The sequence below is a fragment of the Bos mutus genome, chromosome 25 (assembly GCF_027580195.1).
Source record: "Bos mutus isolate GX-2022 chromosome 25, NWIPB_WYAK_1.1, whole genome shotgun sequence".
Taxonomy (NCBI): Eukaryota; Metazoa; Chordata; class Mammalia; order Artiodactyla; family Bovidae; genus Bos; species Bos mutus.
Window position 1 is genome coordinate 3,674,538 of NC_091641.1, and position 19,265 is coordinate 3,693,802.

Here is a 19,265-nt window from a genome sequence, read left to right on the forward strand (position 1 = left end):
CCCTGAACCAAGACCCCGCCCCGGGGCTGTTCACTGCCCTCACTGGAGCCGCAGCCGCACTGAGACGGTCCCTCCACGGCCCGCCGGCTCCTCACTCCCAAAGCTCCCCCCGCCGGGAGCTGGCCCGCAGGAGCAGTGGCCGGAAGGCAGTGAAGGGCGGGGGTCGGGAGGGAGGGCTGTCCACGGCCAGGTGGGGCTGTGGGCGCTGCATCCAAACGGGCCAGAAGGAGCTATCAGGATGCCCCGGGGTGGCGGTGGGGCGTGAGGATAGGAGGAAACAGAACGGGATGGAGAAGATGGACGGCCCAAGGAGAGGCCACAGCACATGACATGCGCGGCCTCACGGTCAAAACCAGGAAGGTCCGCCCTGCTGCTGGCGGAGCGGACGGCACAGAACAGGGGGGTTTTGAGGGCCTGGGTAAAAGCACACAGGGCTGGCCCAGAAAGGTCTCCCAGAGAAGCCGGGAGGTGCCAAGCCTCGACGCCAAGGCCAGCCCCCAGGACGGACACGGGTGGTGATGACACCTGCAGACACATGTGTAGGGGCCTCTGGACACGTCCTTGGCATTGTACAAAATCAGCCACCATCGACTAGAGGGAGCAACCGCCGTTCCGCCCATCTTAGGCTCAGAGCGCCTTGCGTGGGCCCGCGTGACGAGGGTGGAGCGACCCTCACCCCAGACGGTGACGAGGGAGATGAGAGGAGGAGGGTGAAGTCCAGGAAACAGGCCAGAGCCAGCGATGCACAGGCCATGCGAGCTTGCCGGCCGGGGAGGCAGGCGGGGAAGGTCACCCGAGCACGTACCTTGTAGCCCAGGATGAGCCCGTTTTGGTCTGGTTCGGGGACTGAGGCCCACGTCAGTAAGATCTGGGTGGAGCTGACGGCCTCGGCTGACACGTTTTCAGGGGCGGCTGAAGGAACTGCAAGGAATGAGTTAAAGAGATTGGCTCCGGAAGTCTAAAGGCTTCTACAAATAAAGGTCTAATTTTTACCCTTCTAATCAAGTTGTCCTTGAAATAGCAATGCACTCTGAGCGTTTTTGCAGTGATCAGATTAAACCTGCAGGGGTATCATGGAAATGTAAATCTCCTTAATATTAGCAACAAATTCCATAAATCCCGGGTATTTAGGAGCTCCATGTTACCCGAGTCCACCCAGAGAGAAAATAAGCTTGTCTGATTCTTATATTAACTGGTGAGAACTGTGGCTTTTATCTCAGACGGAATCCTCACTTTCAGACACAGTTCATGGACCTCTCTAAACGCGGACTTTGTGGGGGACAGGCAGGCGGAGAGGGGAGGAGGGGAGGTTATGATCTGCGCCCGGGGTGGGGGCAGGGGAGCCTTACATGGTGCACCTCTCTGTGGGGAGGGGGTGACAGGAACGACCAAAGCGAGTGTCAGCACCCCCAGCACCTCCTCGGTCGAAAAGGAGAACACGTCAAGTTCACGAAACTCATGGGCACAGAACACGTGATGGGGCTGTGACACCTTCTCAGTGACCACCCCCAGGACCAGCCTGCCGACTGGCTCACTTGTCCACCCGTCCATCCATTCACTCATGCATCCATGTACTCCTTCACGCGTCCACCCCCTCGCTCATTCACTCACTCACTCGCTCACTCACTCACTCATTCATTCACTCGCTCACTCCCTCATTCACTCGTTCACTCACTCACTCGCTCATTCGCTCATTCACTCATTCGTTCATTCACTCGTTCACTCACTCACTCACTCATTCGTTCACTCACTCACTCGTTCACTCGCTCATTCACTCATTCATTCGTTCATTCACTCACTCACTCACTCATTTGTTCCCTTTCTCACTCACTCACTCACTCATTTGTTCCCTTCCTCACTCACTCACTCACTCACTCACTCATTTGTTCTCTTCCACACTCACTCATTCACTCCCTCATACATGAGCACTTCCTTCTTTCTGCTCAGCCATTGTGAAGGCTCCTCTGGTAGTCAGTCTGAAGACAGAAAGTAACGTATTTTTGCATGACGACACTGCTCCCCAACTCTGCTTCCTAGAGCTTCTGTACCAAAGCGATGTGGTCTTTGCTGTGGGTTGAATTGTGCCCCTTCAAGCTCCCATGCTGAGTCCTGACCCTCTGGGCCCAGAATGTGACCTTATTGGGAAATATGGTCCCTGGGATGTAATGGGTCAGATGAGGTCACATGGGGGTGAGGTGGTCTCTATTCCAGCAGGACTGGCATCCCTGTGAGAAGAGATGGACGTGCGTGGGGGAGACCCCCAACCCCTGGCAGGACTGGGTTTGTACTGCCACAGCCGAGGAGCTTCCAGAAGCTGGGAGGGGGAAGGACCGCCCCTCCTGGCACCTCCAGAGGGAGCTCAGCTCTGCTCACATCCCTTTCTCCACCTTCTGGCCTTCAGAGCCTCGAGAGAATACATTTCTGCTGTTTGAAGCCACCACTCTGGGGCACGTGATTACAGCAGCCCCAGGAAACAAGGGGCTGCTGTAATGAAGTCTTTAAGAAAAAAATGACAGGACTCCTGCAGGCCCTGGAGGAGATGCTCTCCGTTGTTGGCCAGCTGGTCCCAGGTGCTCCGCAAGCGGCAGGTTTGGGATGGAGGCGGAGGGGCCAAAGAGGGCCCAGTGGCAGGCCGGGCCTCGCACTGGGCCTGGAAGCACGGCTTTCCTGGCCTGACTGCCTGGGAGGCGGGAACCCCCCAGCCCTTGCCCACTTGCGAGGCTGACTGACAGGCCTCGGAGCCTGACCGATGAGGCTGACTGACGGGCCTCGGAGCCTGACTGACGAGGCTGACTGACGGGCCTCAGAGCCTGACTGAAGAGGCTGACTGACGGGCCTCAGAGCGCAGGCGTGAACCAGCTGCCACGTGGGTTGGCCAACGCCCCCACAACACACACACACCGCTGTTGGAGCCTGTCTGTTCCGAGCACCGGGTCCTCCTTCCTGACAGTTCTGGAGAGAAGATGCTGGCCAGCTTACCTGGTCGATTAACTTTTTCTTCCCAACTACGTCAGTAGAGGGTCATTCATTCCATCATTCAGTCATTCAACAAAACACTATAATTCACTTGAGCAGATTTGTGTCACAGGGAGAGAATCTTCCTGGCTTCCAGTGAACTCAGCCCCCTGAAGGGAGCAGGCCGGCCGCACACACCACTCCGAGTCCCCCACCTTCTGCAGGGGCTCCCACGGTGCCACTCGTGTCCTCCGCCCATCAGGGGCTCCCCCTCGGTGTTGTAACTGCCAAGGCAGTTACCAGGACATTGCTGACACATATGCTTATTTAATTAAAAAAAAACAACTGAGCGAGAAACTGGCACCTTGCGTCAGTTGTGAATTAAAGGTGTCACTTATCATTCAAAGAGAAGGTAAACCTACAATTTTCCGATTTCATTTTCCACTTTATTTAGAGCCAGGTGAGAGGAGCAAGTATACTGTACCCAGACACTAGTGTTAAGTTCTAAATTTCCATCTCTTTGCAAAGAGAGAGGCCATCATCATAGCAACGCAAACTGGCCACCTCTCAATCCTTAATTGTCTCCTGCGGTTCATTTTGGAGACCATAAGTGCCCAGTTCTTATGTAGACCTACATGTAACAGATGACTTCCTAAGACGTGGTAACATGTGCCTCCACACACTGGCAGGCCATCCATGTCCCCAGAGAGTGAGGGCAACTGGGCAATTGTGGCAGCTCAGCCTTGGTGCCCAGAATGCAGCTGGGTTCCCAACGAGGAGACAGGCTGAGCAAATGGTAGTGTTCACGATGAAAATTTCAGCCCATTTGAGTCTTACCAGGGAAAACTGCCATTTAGTTACAAAATATTTATGTTCTTAAGATTTTGGGAAAAAACCTTGCACATTACATAAGTTGAGGGAGATTCAACTCCTTTCCAACCTGGTATCTTGAATTTTGAGACAATCCTAGAAACTCTCCTTTCATTAAAAAGAGTACCATTTAAAATGCATTTCCTTCTTTTCTTCTCTCTCCTCTGCAGGGCTTCCCTCTTAGCACCAGCTGTGCCTCATGTAGTGTCTTTGATTTTAAGGGCCTCATTTACCCTTGTAATATATCATAAGATGTCATGAAACCAGCTCAAGTGCCCATCAAAACCGGACACTTCATGTAAATGTGGCTTGAGTAGTTCTGCGTGGTGCTTCCACGGCTGGCTTTCAGCATGTCTGTGCACAGAGCTTCTTAAAGCATGGACATACAGCTATTGTCACGGAGGTGCTGCGTGTTCCAGAAGGGACCTGCAGGCTTCCTCTCCTCCCAGCTCCCTCCGACCCCATCTGACTCCATCAGCAGCTGTGACTCTCCACCAGCGTGCCCTGGAGACCCCTTCACCCTCTTCATCAGATGCCGTGATGACCTCTGACCTCTGACCACTGTTTTTTTTTGTTGTTGTTGTTCAGTTGCTAAGTCATGTCTGACTCTCTGTGACCCCATGGACTGCAGCACGCCAGGCTCCCTGTCCTCCACTATCTCCTGGAGTTTGCTCAAACTCATGTCCATTGAGCTGGTGATACCATCCAACCATCTCATCCTCTGTCTGACCACTGTAAGGATGGCTTTTTAGCAGCTAGAAAGATTTTTACAAAAAGATACTCTCAAGGCAGTCATTTTGCCATTGGTCGTCTTTGTTGAGTGTTCTTTGAAAACTTATCCCAAAATATTATTTTCCATTTAAAACTTCACTTTCTTCACCTTCACATGATATTTCATTGTTTTCTGAACAAAAGGCTGTGGCTAAGTGCAGAGCTTGAGGTTGAGTTACTTTCTTTCAGTTCCTTCAAGATTATTATTCCATTGTCTTCTGCCTGCTGTTGTTCTTGAGAAGTTGGTTTCAAACGATCTTTGGAGGTGAGATGTCCTGGGTCCAAATGTTTTTAAGATTTTCTCTTTGGCTCTGGTATTTTGCAGTTGTAGGGCAGTGCAATTTGGTGCAGATTTATTTCTATTTTTTCTATTCAGGAGTCATGTCTTCAGTCTGATACACAGTGTCTTACCTCAGTTCTGTAATTTCTGAGCCATAATCTCTGTGTATTTCCTCCTCTCATTTCCCTGCCCCTGCCCCTCATCCTTTCTGAATCTTATTGAATGTATATTGGACCTTCTCAGTCTAGTCTTTGTCTTTTAACTTCTCTATCATACTTTCAGTGTCAATGTCTCTGTGCTGTATTTGAGATTTTCACTCATTTTCAGCTTCCAGTTTGGCAATTTTCTCTTTTGCAGTGTCTAACCTACTTATTACTTCAATCATAGTGTTTTACTCAATGATTGTGTTTTATTTTATTTTTCCCTAAGAAAAACTGTTTTAAATGGTATTTTAATCTCTACTTAGAGTTTTAATGCTTTCTTTTAATAATGAAAGACTTTAATATTTATTTCTAGCTTTAGAATCAACGTTACGTAAACAAGTCAACGTTAGATATGATTTGTGTTTAACACCGTGTAAGATTAAGGTATACGACATAAGACAGGACTTGCCCCGGGCTCAGGAAGCCTCTGGGGAAATAGCTCAGTCCTGATGCAGCTAGTTTCCTGTCTCAGACTTCCCACCTTCGTCTCAGCCTTCTTGGGTGGAGGTCAGGAAGGTATTCAGAGCCCGACTTCTAACAGCCCACGTGGTCTAGGGTAAGCAGTTCCCTGATACATCAAGTGCTGAACAGCGTGGGTGGGGGTGAGCTGAAGAGCAGAGATGGTCTTTCTTTTCAGGAGAAATCCTCACTATTTCAGACCCTCGGAAAGAGCTGGTTTGTGTGTCTTTAAAGAGTGTCAGCAACACTCTTTTCTGTGTTTCTACAAGCTCAAACCAGGCCAGCAAGGGTCCTGCAAACTGCTGTTGACCAGTCTGGCCATGGAACCTAGAAGATAAGCATTCTGCCAAGCGACCTCTGGAAGCTCTCCTCCCTTCCTGGCAGTAAGCAAAGGGTTGTGAGCTGTCTCTGGGCAGGTGTCAAGAGGCAGAGGCGCCCACCCTTTGCTCATCTCTCCCCTCTGGCCACTGGGTGAGACGGCAGCTAGTCTACAGGACGGCAGAGCCTGGGTCCTCAAATCACTCCATGGACTCACTAACAGGAACACCCATCTTACGCTGTAAAGAGAAACTCCCATTGTGCGAAAGCAACAGACTTTGAGGGTCTATTTTCTGGGGCAGAGGAAAGTGTCTCAACACACCACATGCACAACTGTCGGGAGGAATTCCTGAACACCGTGCGTCAAAAAGATCCCGTCAGTCTCCGTATGCCCCTACTTCCAAGCACTGGTGGTGAAATCATCCCTAGTTAAAAACAACAACTCAAGTCCAGCCCCTGGGAGAATCCATCATCAAATGCAAAGCAGTGTCACGGGCTCTGAGGCAGGTTGACCTAATTACTCAGGAAAGACACAGTAGGGGGCGTGGGGTGGGTAAGGATGAGCCAGTGAGATACCACCGAGCCTGGGCCCACTCCTCCTCCAGGAGACACGGGAGGGCCCGGAGCCCCGACTCACCCGACTCCCGGGTCCGGCCCCGCACGGCCGCACTCCAGGGCCCGGCACCGATGGCATTGAAGGCCTGCATCTGCAGCTCATACTCGGTCCACTCCTCCAGCCCCTCGACCGTGAACTCCCGCTCCAGCCGATCACTGATGACTTGGGTCAGCACAGCAGAGGGCAGGTCCAGGCGCCAGTACTTAATCCTGTAGCCCACGGACTCGGGGTTCCCGTTGTACTGAGAGTCTGGCAGTGGCTGGAAGCAGACAACAGTCTGTGGTGGGCCCCCGTCTCGGAACCACCCCCCATGAGGGTCCCCAAGCACCAGCCTGTCTTATGGGGCTGAGTCCATGGAACAGCTACTCTGGGGTGAATATTCTTGGACTTTTTCTTTTTAACTTTTCCCTGGAACTTTTCTTCTGTTAATTACAGGAAGCCTTGTCAGTAACTTTAGCTGAACTTAATTTCTTTTAATATATTGTAGCTTAATTTTGTGAGCAAATGTTCTGATTCAATATCAAGCTGGCTCTCTTACAAATACTTCAGACCCCTTCCGTGTCGACCGAGCTTAAGGACTTATAGGTCGAGCCTGTGGGATGGTTGACTTTCTTCCCTGAAGAATATGTCTTGGTTCCGAGAAGCCAGTGGGTAACGCTACTAATAAGACAGCTGGGGATGGTTTGAGATCCAACACTAATTATAGGGTGCGCTACTTCTTGGTTTAATGACGAGATTAGCTTTGACCTGGACAAAGGCAGGAGGAAGCGATGACTAGGCTCCGGGCTCCCCCCAGCACCGCCCCCGACTCACCACCCAGCGGAGCCGCAGGCTAGTCTCGCTGGCAGTACGGACAGTGATGCTGGTGGGGGCCACGTCCGGGGGGGCCTGCAGCGTCTGGATGACCCGGGAGGACTGGCTGAAGGGGCCGGCGCCGACGACGTTCGCCTGCCTCATGCGGAACCTGCGGGAGGGGACGCGGGAAAACGGGAGGAAACAAGGCCCCGCGCCAGTTTCACATGGCACATCACGGGCCTCGGCAGCTCACTTTACGCTGAATGTTTCCCCCTAAAAACGAGTGAATCTTGATTCATCTGCTCTAAACTAGGAAGGATGTTAAAATGAGCATAGGTTCAATAGCACCTCTCATTAGGTTTTTTTAAAAAAAACAAAAACCCTCACTTTGGTATTATATTGAAACGGTGTTCTTCACAAAGATATAATTTCCCCTTTTACTCCCTGAATTAGTCATTCTCAGTCTTTTGTTCCCCGGTCATATGAAGTGCATCCATCCTGGCAGAACAGTGAGGCTATCACACCCAGCATCTGAGATAACTGGAAATCCTCTCTCTCTCCTCAATCTTACGGGAAGTCGCGGCATCTCAAGCAGCCGCTGACACTCTGTCCTTTGTTTGGGCCAAGGATTTACTGCCTGGATAAGTTTCAGGGTCAAGAGGCAAAGGTTAAATGGCACGTTAAGTGCTTGATTAGTGAAACCCATGCCTCCGGGACCCGGGGAGGGTGAGGCAGGTGTCTCAAGGACGTCTGCTCTTCACACACACAGCACCCTGACAGCCCCAGAGATGGGGTTCTGTGGAAAAAAGAAAAAAAAAGACCTACATCTCCAACCACGTGGGTCTTGGCTACGGAGCCTGATACACCAGCCATGCCTGCTGGCCAGCGAAGCTGGTGGAAGGGACGCTGCTGGCCTGGCAGCAGGGACAGTCTCTCTGGGAACGACACTCAACAGCATCTTGTGCCCGGAAAAGCTCAGTTTACTGCTACGGCGGCTGGAAGCGTCTCGCTCGCACGCGTGCAGCTGGGTTTCACCACTGAGGACAGAGGGCCCTGGTGGGCGGTTCTCACCGGTAGTGAGTGTAGGGCGTGAGGTCCGGGATCTCCAGCATCTGGGCATCCGGCTCGTTCTCCTCCTCGCAGAGGGTGACCCACTCCTCCTCGTCCCCGATGGCTCCAACCTGCAGGATGGAGGGCCTGGGACCCGCTGGACCATTTGGGGCTGAGGCCGCTGGCCAACCCCTCATGCAGGGGGTGTTCAGTCCCGTGAGCGCACACCCCCCACCCCCCGACCTGTGCCTCTGAGCAGGGACCCCTCTGTCCCCACCACTGGGTCTGGGGGTTTCAGTCACCAGCTCGCGGTCAGGGCCTGGGCACACCTGGCCCCGGGGACTCAGACCAAGAGCTTGGGACAGGACCTGCCTTCAGGTCCCCTGTGGACAGGGGACCAGCTGGCAGAGAAGACCTGCCCAGCCCCACGGGGCCCGAGTGGCTGGGTGTCCCCAGAGAGGGTCCAGAGCTGTTTCCCCTGCCGCGCCTCCTGCTTCCACCCTGACCCCTTCTGCCCGAACGCACGCCGAAGACGCCACCACTGGCTGGGCCTCTGGAGGTCCCTGTGCAGGGGACTCGGCTGCTGCCCTGGGAACTAGCTGAGGTGGTAAAACCCGCCTTGGAGCACAGCTGACCCAACACCTTCTGTCCTGAAGCCCGCCTGTCCCTTGTCCTGCGCGATGCTCTGCTGCTGCTTTTAGTCCCTGTCCGTGAGCTCCCATCCGGTCAGCTGCCCAGGCGGTGCTCTCAGCCCTTCCAGGACCACCCGGCCTGACCCCGAGCCACACCTTTCCTGATGCCCGTCCTCGTTCGAGCGGCTTCTAGTCCTGCCCGAGCCAGTCTGACCGCCCTGCTTGTGCTGCCTGCCCTGTGGACCAGTGGACCTGACCCCGCAAGACAGCAACAGTGCGGGTGGGGGGCACTGGTCACCAGCTGCCAGGGAAGCCCCCCGCGTTCTCTGCAGGTCCCTACACCCCGTCCAGGCAGGTGCTGGGCCTGTGCAGGCCTGGGGGGTCAGGGGCCCGGGGACACCTGCAGATGGAAGGCTGTGGGCACGGAGAGCCTCAGGCCAAGTAGGCGGTGCTGAGTTGGGCTGGCCAGGGCCCCGTGCAGGCGACACCCCACAGACGGCTTCAGGGACAGCACAGGAAGCACGCTCGCGATGTCTGCAGAGAAACCAAGCTGGCAGGCGGTCACGGGGGCGAGGGGGGGGTGTGTGTGTGTGGCATGAAGATTTAGAAGGACCTTGGTGGACTGGAGCATGCAAGACCAGAAGGGGACAGCAAACATGGGTCCGGGCGGCTCGAGTCCCAGAGAAACGAAACACAAAACTCTAACCCTCTCCGTTCACAGCGTGAAAGCGGCTCGGCAGGTCCTCCAGCAAACCCAGAACCACCATGCGACCCAGCAACCTCACTTCTGGGTCTACACCCCGAAGAAGTGCAAGCTGGCTCTCCAACCTTTGCGCACACACGTTCACGGACGCTCTGCTCACAACAGCCCGGCGGGGAGCACGCAAGTGCCCGTCCATGGTCGACGGGGAAACAGCAGTGCAGCCCCAGGACGGACGCTGCCCGGCCACGGAACGGGCGGAGCACTGACCCCTGCTGCACCGCAGGCGGGCCTTGAAGGCGTGATGCCGAGAGCAACCAGACCCGGAGGCCCCACGCCGCGTGATCCCATCTCATAAAATACCCAGGACAGGTGGACCCGCAGGAGCAGAAAGCAGACGGCTGGGCGCCAGGGCGGGGGAGGTGGGTGCAGCATTGCCTCGGGAGCCTTGAAACATCTCGGCCCAGGTGGGAGTGGAGGCTGGAGTGCAGGCACCAATCCGTGAACCGTACACTTCGACGTGGTCAACTTTATGTTCGCCACAAATTTCACCTCAATGAGAAAACATCAAAAGTGCAAAAGGCGGTGACCAGCCAAGAACATGGTGGGGAAAAGATCCGGATGTCAGAGCGGGTACTGAGCTCAGGGGGCAGCGAAGCAGCGAGCGGCTGGGGGCAGGGACGTCGGGAGGAGGGCGGCCGGGGTCCAGGGCCTGGCACTCAGGGGCCCAGGTCTCCCCAGCCTTAGCCTGTGACCCCATAGGAGGTGCTGTGGTTTGGCTGTGGGGCTTTTGTTCTGAAGAGTGTAACCTACAACTGTAGGGCTGGGGTATCCAAGTCACACTTCCCCTCCTGTCTACCGCTCTTTTTTAAAAGACCTGGATTTGAATGGAGGCCACATCATCGGGGCTCAGGTGGGTGCTTCACGGCCACGTGGACCCGTCGGCTATTCTCCCCATGAGCCCATCTGTTGTGACTCGAGAGCATCACACAGTCTCAACACCCGAACCTCCCGAAAACACGTCCGCTCTCTGCTCTTCTCCACAAAGCCAGCGACGTCCTTAGAATCTGGACCGAAACTGGGCCATAGGGATGAAGTCCTTGGAATCTGGACCGAAACCGGGCCATAGGGACACCTCTGTGAACAGGACCACGCCGCCCCCAAAACTGGCCACAGAAGGCGACGCCCTAATTCCATGCCCTCCGGCACCTTCCGCGAGCCCGATGCAGGGCTGGTCATGCCCAGGCTCGCTCAGACACGTGCCCGGCAAAGGTTCCCAGTGCTTGCGGGTGAGGGAGCGGCGGGTGGTACGGGGCTCGGGGAGAGCACCCGAGGGGCAGTCTGGAGCCCAGAGAGGCAGGGGGGCCGCGAGCAGATGGCTGCATCGGGCGTGACGCTGGTCAGAAGGGTGACGCACGGGACCTCCAGGCCTGCGGTTTCTGCAGCTTTGCACCTCAGTTGACAGCGTCTGGGCGGACCCTGCTGAGCGAGTCAGACGCCATCAGCGGCCTTCAGACAGAGGGGCCTCGGGCGGTGCTCACTCACAGGCCCTGGCCTGCCTCCTGCTCGGGGAACGCGGCGTTCCCGGGCCACGGGTGTGGGCACGGCCGGCCCCGCAGCGGAGCCTCGAAGCGGCAGCAGAAGCCACCTGCCGCACAGTCCGTGTCCTCACTGTCCGCCCACCCTGTCCGGGCCCCCGCGGCGGAGCGTGCCCCACCCCCACCCGCCACCGCCTCCTTCCCGAGGCGTCTTCCCCGCTTGTTGTCCCTCGTCCCACGAGCCCCTGAGGGGGGTTCGGGGTCTGGCTCACCACCAAAGCCCCAACACCCCCACCGGCGTCCAGCCCAAACTCAGGGCCCGACTGGTCGGCTTATTAACATACGGATGAATGTGTTAATACAAACAAATGTGCACGATTTCAAAATCAGCGTTGAGACGGGCTGCCTAGCGCTGAGCTCCAAAACTAACGATCGGAGAACGTAACTGGCTCCAGACCTCGGGGGTGGGGGGTAGAGCTTCCGAAACAAGCGGTCTACACGTGGAGTAAAGAGAGGGGGCACTTCTCCGCCAGGAGCCAAGGCCTGTGTTTCCTGCTGGGCTCCTCAGGCTCTCCGCTTAGATTCCAAGACCGTCAGGAAGGAGCGTTCTAGAAGCAACCAGCGCTCACTAATGATAGATAAAACAATCAGAGCTCAACGGGGAACTGGGGTTTTGACAATTTTTTTTTTTGCTTCTTTTTCTTTTAAAGCTAACAAACAGCACTTTGCAATACTTAGGACGAGAGCAGAGATGCCATACATCTCAAATGCTGCTCAGCGGGGGGCAGCCGTGAGCATCCACAGGGAGCCCTGCGTCCTGTGCTGCAGCCCCAGGAGTCGCGGCCTCCTGCATCCTCTGGGTAGGGCTCTGGGCTGCTGTCCCCAACCCCGGCAGGCACTTGGCACCCACGACCCCGGAGGCGGGGCTCCTTCAGACCCGCCTGCCCTTTGAATGCCTGGGGTCCCAGAACCTCCACCCCTGCTGAGTGGGTTTTTCATCAGGGTTGCCAAGTTGCCTGCCCTGGGAAGCCCCTGCCTCTGAGAAGTCAGGTGGAAACCAGCCCGCCGGGCAGAACCTCTGGTGTCCCCGCCACCCGCGGCCCTGATGAGCTCAGCATCCCAGGGGCCGGGGATCGATGGCCACTCAGAGGAGAGGCATTAACCTCATCCACAAGGGGACGGCGAGTGGAGAGGGGGCACGTGGAGCTGAGCTGTGGGCAGGGAGGGGAGAGGAGGAGGGGGCCCTGTTCTTATGCAGAGTGGAGGAGAGAGAAAGCTCCAGAATCCATGCCATGGAAGCCTGCTGAGCTGAACCCCGGAGTCAGCAGGAAAACCTGCCTGTCCAGCAGCCTGTGGTCTGAGCGGCGTCCCCACACCCAACTGCCCAGAGGGGCAGCTGGGGGCATGGAGGAGGGGGGGTCAGATGGGCCGCCCCGCTGGCAGACTGCAGCACGACCAGGGCGGGACTCAGACCTGGAAGGGACTCAAGGCCAGTTCCTGAAGAGTCTGGGCAGCCTGCGACCCTAATGAGCTCCCCCGCCCACCCCGCACTGCCTGATACCAGCTTGTGCCGAGGTTCCTAATGGGAAGCAGCCCTAGGCTGGCTTCCTCCTGATAGTTGGTGATTCATTTACTTTTTAGCTATTTCATAGTCTTTCTGTCTTCAGAGGCAGGAGGATTGTGACGCGACTGTTCCAGAGGCTCAGGGCTTTGTCCCCGGCCCCCGCACCAGTGAACAGCCCTGGCGACCGCAGATTCGAGCCCGGCTCACTGCCCTGGCCCCATGGATGGCCCAGGGCCTTCTCCGCTGCCCAGCCTCCCTTCTCTTACTTCCCCCGGGTGCTGGAGTTTCTACCACTTTATTCACACTCCCCCTGAAATATCCTCCTAGGAACCAGTTTTCCATAAAGTACCCCCGTCCCAAGAAGAGGCTTCTCCTGGAAGCCACTCTGGACCCAGGACTGTCCCTGCACTGGGGGCCCCTGGGGGCCTGCCTTCCTTGAGTCTGTAGACCCACTGTGTGTGGCCTGAGCCCCCCACCCAAGAGCTGCTCTACGACTCGGGGTGGGGAGGGAGGTGTGGGACCAGCCTCAGCCCTTCCCTCTGCGTCTCCCTGGAGCTACCAAGGGAGCCGGGCACCCAGCTCCCACTCAGCCCTCACGTGAAGCTGGCTTCCCACCGTCCTCCACGAGCGTTGGGGGGACGGTTCTGTGTCTGTCGCTTCTCTCACTTACACACCCCCTCTCTAGGGCAAACAGGACTGCCCGCATCTCCATGCACCCTGCGCGGTGTCGTACCACTTGCTAAGACCCCGAGATGCCATCACTGATGAAGTGCGGTGGGGTGGGAGTCTGGGGGGCTGGGAAAGGGGTAGGAACCCGAGAAGCCGCGCCTCCTGCTCACGTGATGCGGGCACCTGGCCTTGGAGTGGCGACCACAGGACAGCCTAGAAGGCGCACCGGGAGACGCTGATGGGGCAAGCGTGCAAAGCGCTGGGACACCCTGGCTCGAGCTCAGAGACCGGGAAACTCAGGTTCTCAGGAACACAGTCCCCTCAGCAAGGCCTTGCAGGCCTCACATCGGCTCCCTCCTCCCCTCCGGTGCCTGCTCCCATCACTGCCTGCTCAAGTCCAGCCGCCCAACCACGCTGCGGCTCAGCCTTCCCCACGTGTACCAGCCACAGCTCTCGCTCTGTATCAAAGACCCGGACACTGGGGCCTTGCCGACCCTGCAGGGACCGCCCCTCCCTGGGCAGCTGGGTCCTAGAGACAGTAAACAGCTCAGCCGCGAGCACGCCTCCCTGTGCAAACCGGCCAACCCAGAGCCCACTGCCCACACCTCCTCCACCGGCTCCCAGCCTCTGGGCCACCATCCACCTGTCCTCTCCACCCTGGGCAGGTTGCATGCAATGGGGACAGGCCCTGTGCCCTGGAGCCTACGGGAACGATCCAAACCAGCCAGTCCTCAGCTGCCCACCCCGCCTTGTCCACTCCTCCTGCAGAAACCTCATTGAGGTCTCTGGTCCACACTGACCCGCCCTTCCTCTGCCTCCAGCCGCCCTGGGGTCTCCCCGTGCGGCCCTGCCTGGCATCGCGTGCCCCCTCCTCTCGGGAACTGTGAGTAACAAACGATCTTTCCAGGCAGACATCTCCTGACCCCTGGCTTCACTCTACCCAAATAATAATAAAATTTACATTTTAAAACAACCGGGGGCCATGCGCCTGTCACTCTGCTATTTTCTCTGCTTGGAGTGTCCTGCTCCCCATCAAACTACAATAAGTTCACCTCCTACGTGGAGCCCTCCTTGATTATCCCACTGTTACCCATTTTCTTTCCAAGGCTGTCTTGGCAACGCTTTTTTTTTTTTTCCATAACAGTTCTCACAAGCCTCATTTTATTATTACATCTCAATCATTCCTCCTACCCCCTCCCCCAGTTGTGGGTTTCTAGAGGTGGGGACTGAAAGCTTTCCGTCTCTGTAATCTAGCATGTGGCATGAGTCTGGAGACCGACGTGACAGGAGGGGCTCAATACGTGTTTGCTGGATGAATGGATGACTGGGAGAAGCAAATAGAAAACCTAATGACGGGAAACATGAAACATATAAGCAAATCTAAAATCTCAACAAGAGAATCAGGATGAAAGAATCTGAGCGGTTCTCAAAAAGAACAGGAAAACATAACTCCCGTAAAACTTAATTCAGTCTGACAGGGGTGATTTATACGGACGTTGACCTCTGTTTCTTGAAAGTGACATTTGTCGTAAAGCGCTTCCCTCGGTCGTGCTTGAGTTGCCCCTTAGGCTGCAGTGTCTCCTCCTCCTGTGGTATGTTAAAAAGTCCCGTAATAGGAACTAAAAGCACCTGATAGACGTAACGAACAAAAAGCCACTTCAAACCACTCATCTTGTGCAGTCTTCCCACACAAGTCGAGGAATAAGAGGAAAGTCCTCACAAGGGTGTTATTATGGACAATCAAGCAAACAATAAACACTGTGAAATACCCGCGTGTGCACGCCATTGCCACCCATCCCCGCGGCACGCACGCGCTCGGGCAGAGGCGTCACACCGCACCGAGCTGTCCCCATCTCGGCAACTCTACCTGATGGCCGAGCCACTCCTGAAGGAGCCGTCAGTGATGACAGCCCTCGTATGCACACGTGACAGACCGCTCAGGAAAAATGCTGCTCTTTTCCTTCCTATTATGAGAAAGAGACTCCACCACAGTGAAGGCTTAGACAACTGAAATGTTGATAGCCCCTCGTCGGGAGGGCCGCAGACAGCACTGACACCACCCATGATGAGGGAAGGAGGAGATAAAATCAGCGATTAGAAATCCCCAACTCCAGAGCTCGAGGTGATGAGACGAAGAACATCTGACCTGTGACCCTGCCAGAGACAGAGCACGCCGTGGGAGGTGGCAGGCAGCCAGGTGGACGGATACACAGGCAAAGGATGGACAGTCTCCTGGGCCGGATGTGGCCTGGTCCTGGTTCCATGTGAATAGACTCCTCCACGAGCTCCTGGACGCTCTGGACGCTCAGCTGACTCAAGCCGGGCCGGCTTCCGGCCACGGGAGCTGCTCCTCCCGACCAGCACCCCTCCTCCCCCGCCGGGGACGCGGGCCACCTCGGGTCTCTGACCGGAGACCACGGAAGTCCAGCACCTCCCGAGCCGAGCGTCAGCAGGACGCTGCCCTCGGGTGGGCAGGTGGGCCTGGGCTGGCCTGGCAGCTGGCTTGACGGCAGTACTTTCCGGGCCGAGCTGTGCACTCTGCACAGCCCATCCCGGGAGCACTCCCAGGGCAAGGACAGTCCTTCTTTGGAGCCACGCTGCCGCAGGCTGCTCTCTTTGAGTCCAAACACTTGCCTTGACTTGCACAGTTTTCTCATCTGCTTGTGTTTATTAAGTGCTCAGTACATACAAGCCGGCATGGAGGCTCTCAACGCGGTGTCCTTCTCCCAGCGTTATCCTGAGGTAGCCAAGCCCCCGAGGCCACAGGACTCCTCTAGCTTTCTCTGGGGAAGCGTGTCGGCCATCAGGAGAGGAAACAAAGCCTGGATCCACCTCGGGGGGGTGGTAGGGGGAGACAGAGCCTCCGTCCACCCCCCCACCTTCTCTGCGGGAGGAAGGTGAGTCTCCACCGGCCAGCCCTGTGCCCCACCGACTGCCTCGGGCCTCTGCGGGCACCCTGCCCGGGGGCCCCGGGCACCGGCCCTCCACCCCAGCTCCTCTTTAGTTACCGAGACCAGCACTCAGAGGCCATGCTGTGTTTTATGAGCATATAACGCTCCCTGAAACCGTTCCCGTTGAGAAAATGGCTACTATTATGCACAAATACACACTAAGTGAGCTTTTTTTTTTCTTTCCTCTTTCCGATGGAAACAGTTTTTATCTGCACCCAGGCACTACCACCAGCATCTTCATGGCAGAAAACCATGCTCAGAGCAGGCTTGGGAGCAGCTGGGGTGACTCTGGCTATTAGAGCTCAGCCCACGGCTGTGATGGGGGGTGGGTGCAGGGGCTCCGAGCGGGTGGGCAGGCGGGCACGGGAGCAGGGAAAACACGTGCCGTCTGCAGTCTCTCCTCTCCTGGTGTGCCGTGAAAATGTGGGAAGAGAGGCTGTGCTCACTTTCCAGTCAAAGGTTACTGATTAAGTGAAGCATTACAGGGCCAGAGTTACCTGGGAAAACGGCTGTTTACAATTTTATTAACCCACATCTGGGCATCAGCTTATTTCAGGGCCTTTCAAGGGGGCTCCTCCCCCTTGATGATGACCCCAATGATGAGGGTCTTTGATTCCACAGTTCACCGGCAACAACCCCAAGGACGCAACCTTCTCGGCACACTTAAAAAACGGTCAGAATTCAAAAGAAACTTCTGCAAAGATATGGATCAGAGGAAGAAGAGCAGAGGCTGTCCCATCATGAAGCGATTGGCGTAGCCTGGTCCTTGCTCCCAGAGGCTGCCCGGCTGCCCTCTGCCCTCCCTGGCCAGCGGCCATGGTCCCTGTGGGGTGGGCCAGGATGCCACCCCCTCTGTGGACCTCCACAGCCACCTGAGTGGACTCAGGCCTCCTTCCTCAGCCAGCACCCTGAGCAAGCCTCTATAAATCACCCCCCTGCCTTCCACGCAATGAATCGCTAAGTGGCCCACCTGCCCCTGAGTGTCATTACTCCGGGGATCCCAGCCCGCGGCCAGGCACAGGGCAGGAGGCGCTGACCGCTTCTCAGATGAGCAGCCGAGTGAGTGCAGAGAGCAGCTGCCTGGGCTTGACCCACATCCATGCGAAGGGAATGAGGTGTGGAATGTTTCAGAAGGCTTCATATACCCCACTCATGGTCTCCAGGGCCCCAGTATGCTGAGTTTAGGAAGTGTGGAGCCTGCCTGGGCCAAGGAATGTGCCCAGACATTCTCAGAGGAATGGCGGGGGTGCACCGAGGCTTCCTGGGGGGCAGTGTGACGTGGACACGGGCTCCCCCTGTCCTGAGGCACTGACGGGCTTCTCAGAGGAGACTCTGCTCGTAAAGTCTCGTGTCCACAGAACACGGAGCCATGCACTTCCAGGATATGCAAACATGCCCACACACCCGACGCTCCAGCAGCCCGCGAGACGGCTGCTGTCAGTCCTGCTCTGCCGCGAAAGCACCTGAGCAGACGACTCACCAAGAGCCGCCCAGCCGGGAGGGCGGAGCGGGGCTCCAGGCCCAGCCTCTCTGGTCCCGCAGCCTGTGCTGACAGCCTCTGCATCACCAACAGTGTCGTTCTGCACACCATGTGTCCTCGGGGGCCTTGTCCGCGGCCCCTCCCCCGGGGTGAGTCGGAGGGTGATATGTGGAAGGTGATGACGGCCAGGAAGGCGGTTCTGATACAGGAGAGGGGTGATGGGGCCTCTCGAAAGGTCTCAGAGGCTGCGGGTCTGTTCACTCTCCGGACGGGGCCACGTGTATTAGCAGATGAGCGGGGTGGGTCAGAGTGCATTCTGCCTTCAGTCTGAGATAACTGAACACCAGCCTAGCAACGAAGGGCCTTCCAAGACCTTAAAGAGATGCCTATTCCTTCATTACTACTATTATTTTTTTTCCCACTGTGCTGGGTCTTCGCTGCTGCACGGCTTTCTCTAGTTCTGGCGAGTGGGGCTACTCTCTAGATGTGGTGCGTGAACTTTGCGCTGTGGCGGCTTCTCTCGTTGTAGGGCATGGACTCTAGAGCATGGGCTTGGCCCACAGGCTTGGCTGCTCCGCAGCATGTGGGATCTTCCCGGATCAGGGATCAAACCCACGTCTCCTGCATTGGCAGGCGGATTCTTTACCCCTGAGCCACCAGGGAAGCCCCCTTCATTGAGTTTTGAATGGACCCCCTGCTGTAACATGCCTTCGAGGCTACTTAGGAGCAGTTCATAAATAAATGTAGGATTCGTTTGCCCCAAAGTGGACATCCACGCTAACCTTTGCCACACCATTGTGAGATTTTCTTGGGATAACTTAGTATATGAATGAAAACCAGTTCTGACTAATTCAATCAACAGGATGGATGAGCACAGCACACACCCGTGGCCGTCTGCTGACGGAGTCGGTGCAGAGGATTGAGGAGCGTGGTGTCTCGTCCGCCAGGCAGGAGGGGCATCACAGAGGCCGAGTGTGTGTCAGCTCTAGGACGGGGGTGGCTCAGGGCGCCCCAGGCACCAAGTGATGAAATGTCAACACTTATCCTCCAGTCTCCTCTTGGCCAGGAAAAGTCTGTAATCCTTACCCCTGTGGGTTGGATCCAAGTTTCTTTTTATAGATGAACATTTACTCGCTAGGAACATTGAAACACAAATGGTTCGGATAACGAGTTTCAAGGGAAAACATTTCCTTTCTGCTTTTGAAGTTCCAACCGTCTGTACTACCAGAATTTTCAGACTTGCTGAGTTAATATTAAAATATTTTAGACAAACTATTTTGGAGGGACTTCCAGTTCTGAAGATTCGGCAGACAGATAACCTCCCATCTGAGAGCCAGAGCAGAGCTGGACAGAGTGTAAGAGACACATGAGCAATGCACAGCTGAGCGTACGGGGGAGAAAGGTACGTGCCTGG

General features: G+C 56.2%; 1 protein-coding gene across 1 annotated transcript in view; it reads right to left on the bottom strand.

Moving 5' to 3' along the window:
* Positions 1–19,265, bottom strand: part of SDK1 (sidekick cell adhesion molecule 1) — a 743,568-nt gene that overhangs the window by 78,128 nt on the left and 646,175 nt on the right. Inside the window, exons 25-28 of the mRNA XM_070363134.1 lie at positions 8,339–8,448; positions 7,286–7,436; positions 6,494–6,731; positions 806–921 (exon numbers count right to left, since the gene is read on the bottom strand). Coding sequence (XP_070219235.1) covers positions 806–921; positions 6,494–6,731; positions 7,286–7,436; positions 8,339–8,448 — 615 coding nt within the window. The remainder of the gene's footprint in view (positions 1–805; positions 922–6,493; positions 6,732–7,285; positions 7,437–8,338; positions 8,449–19,265) is intronic.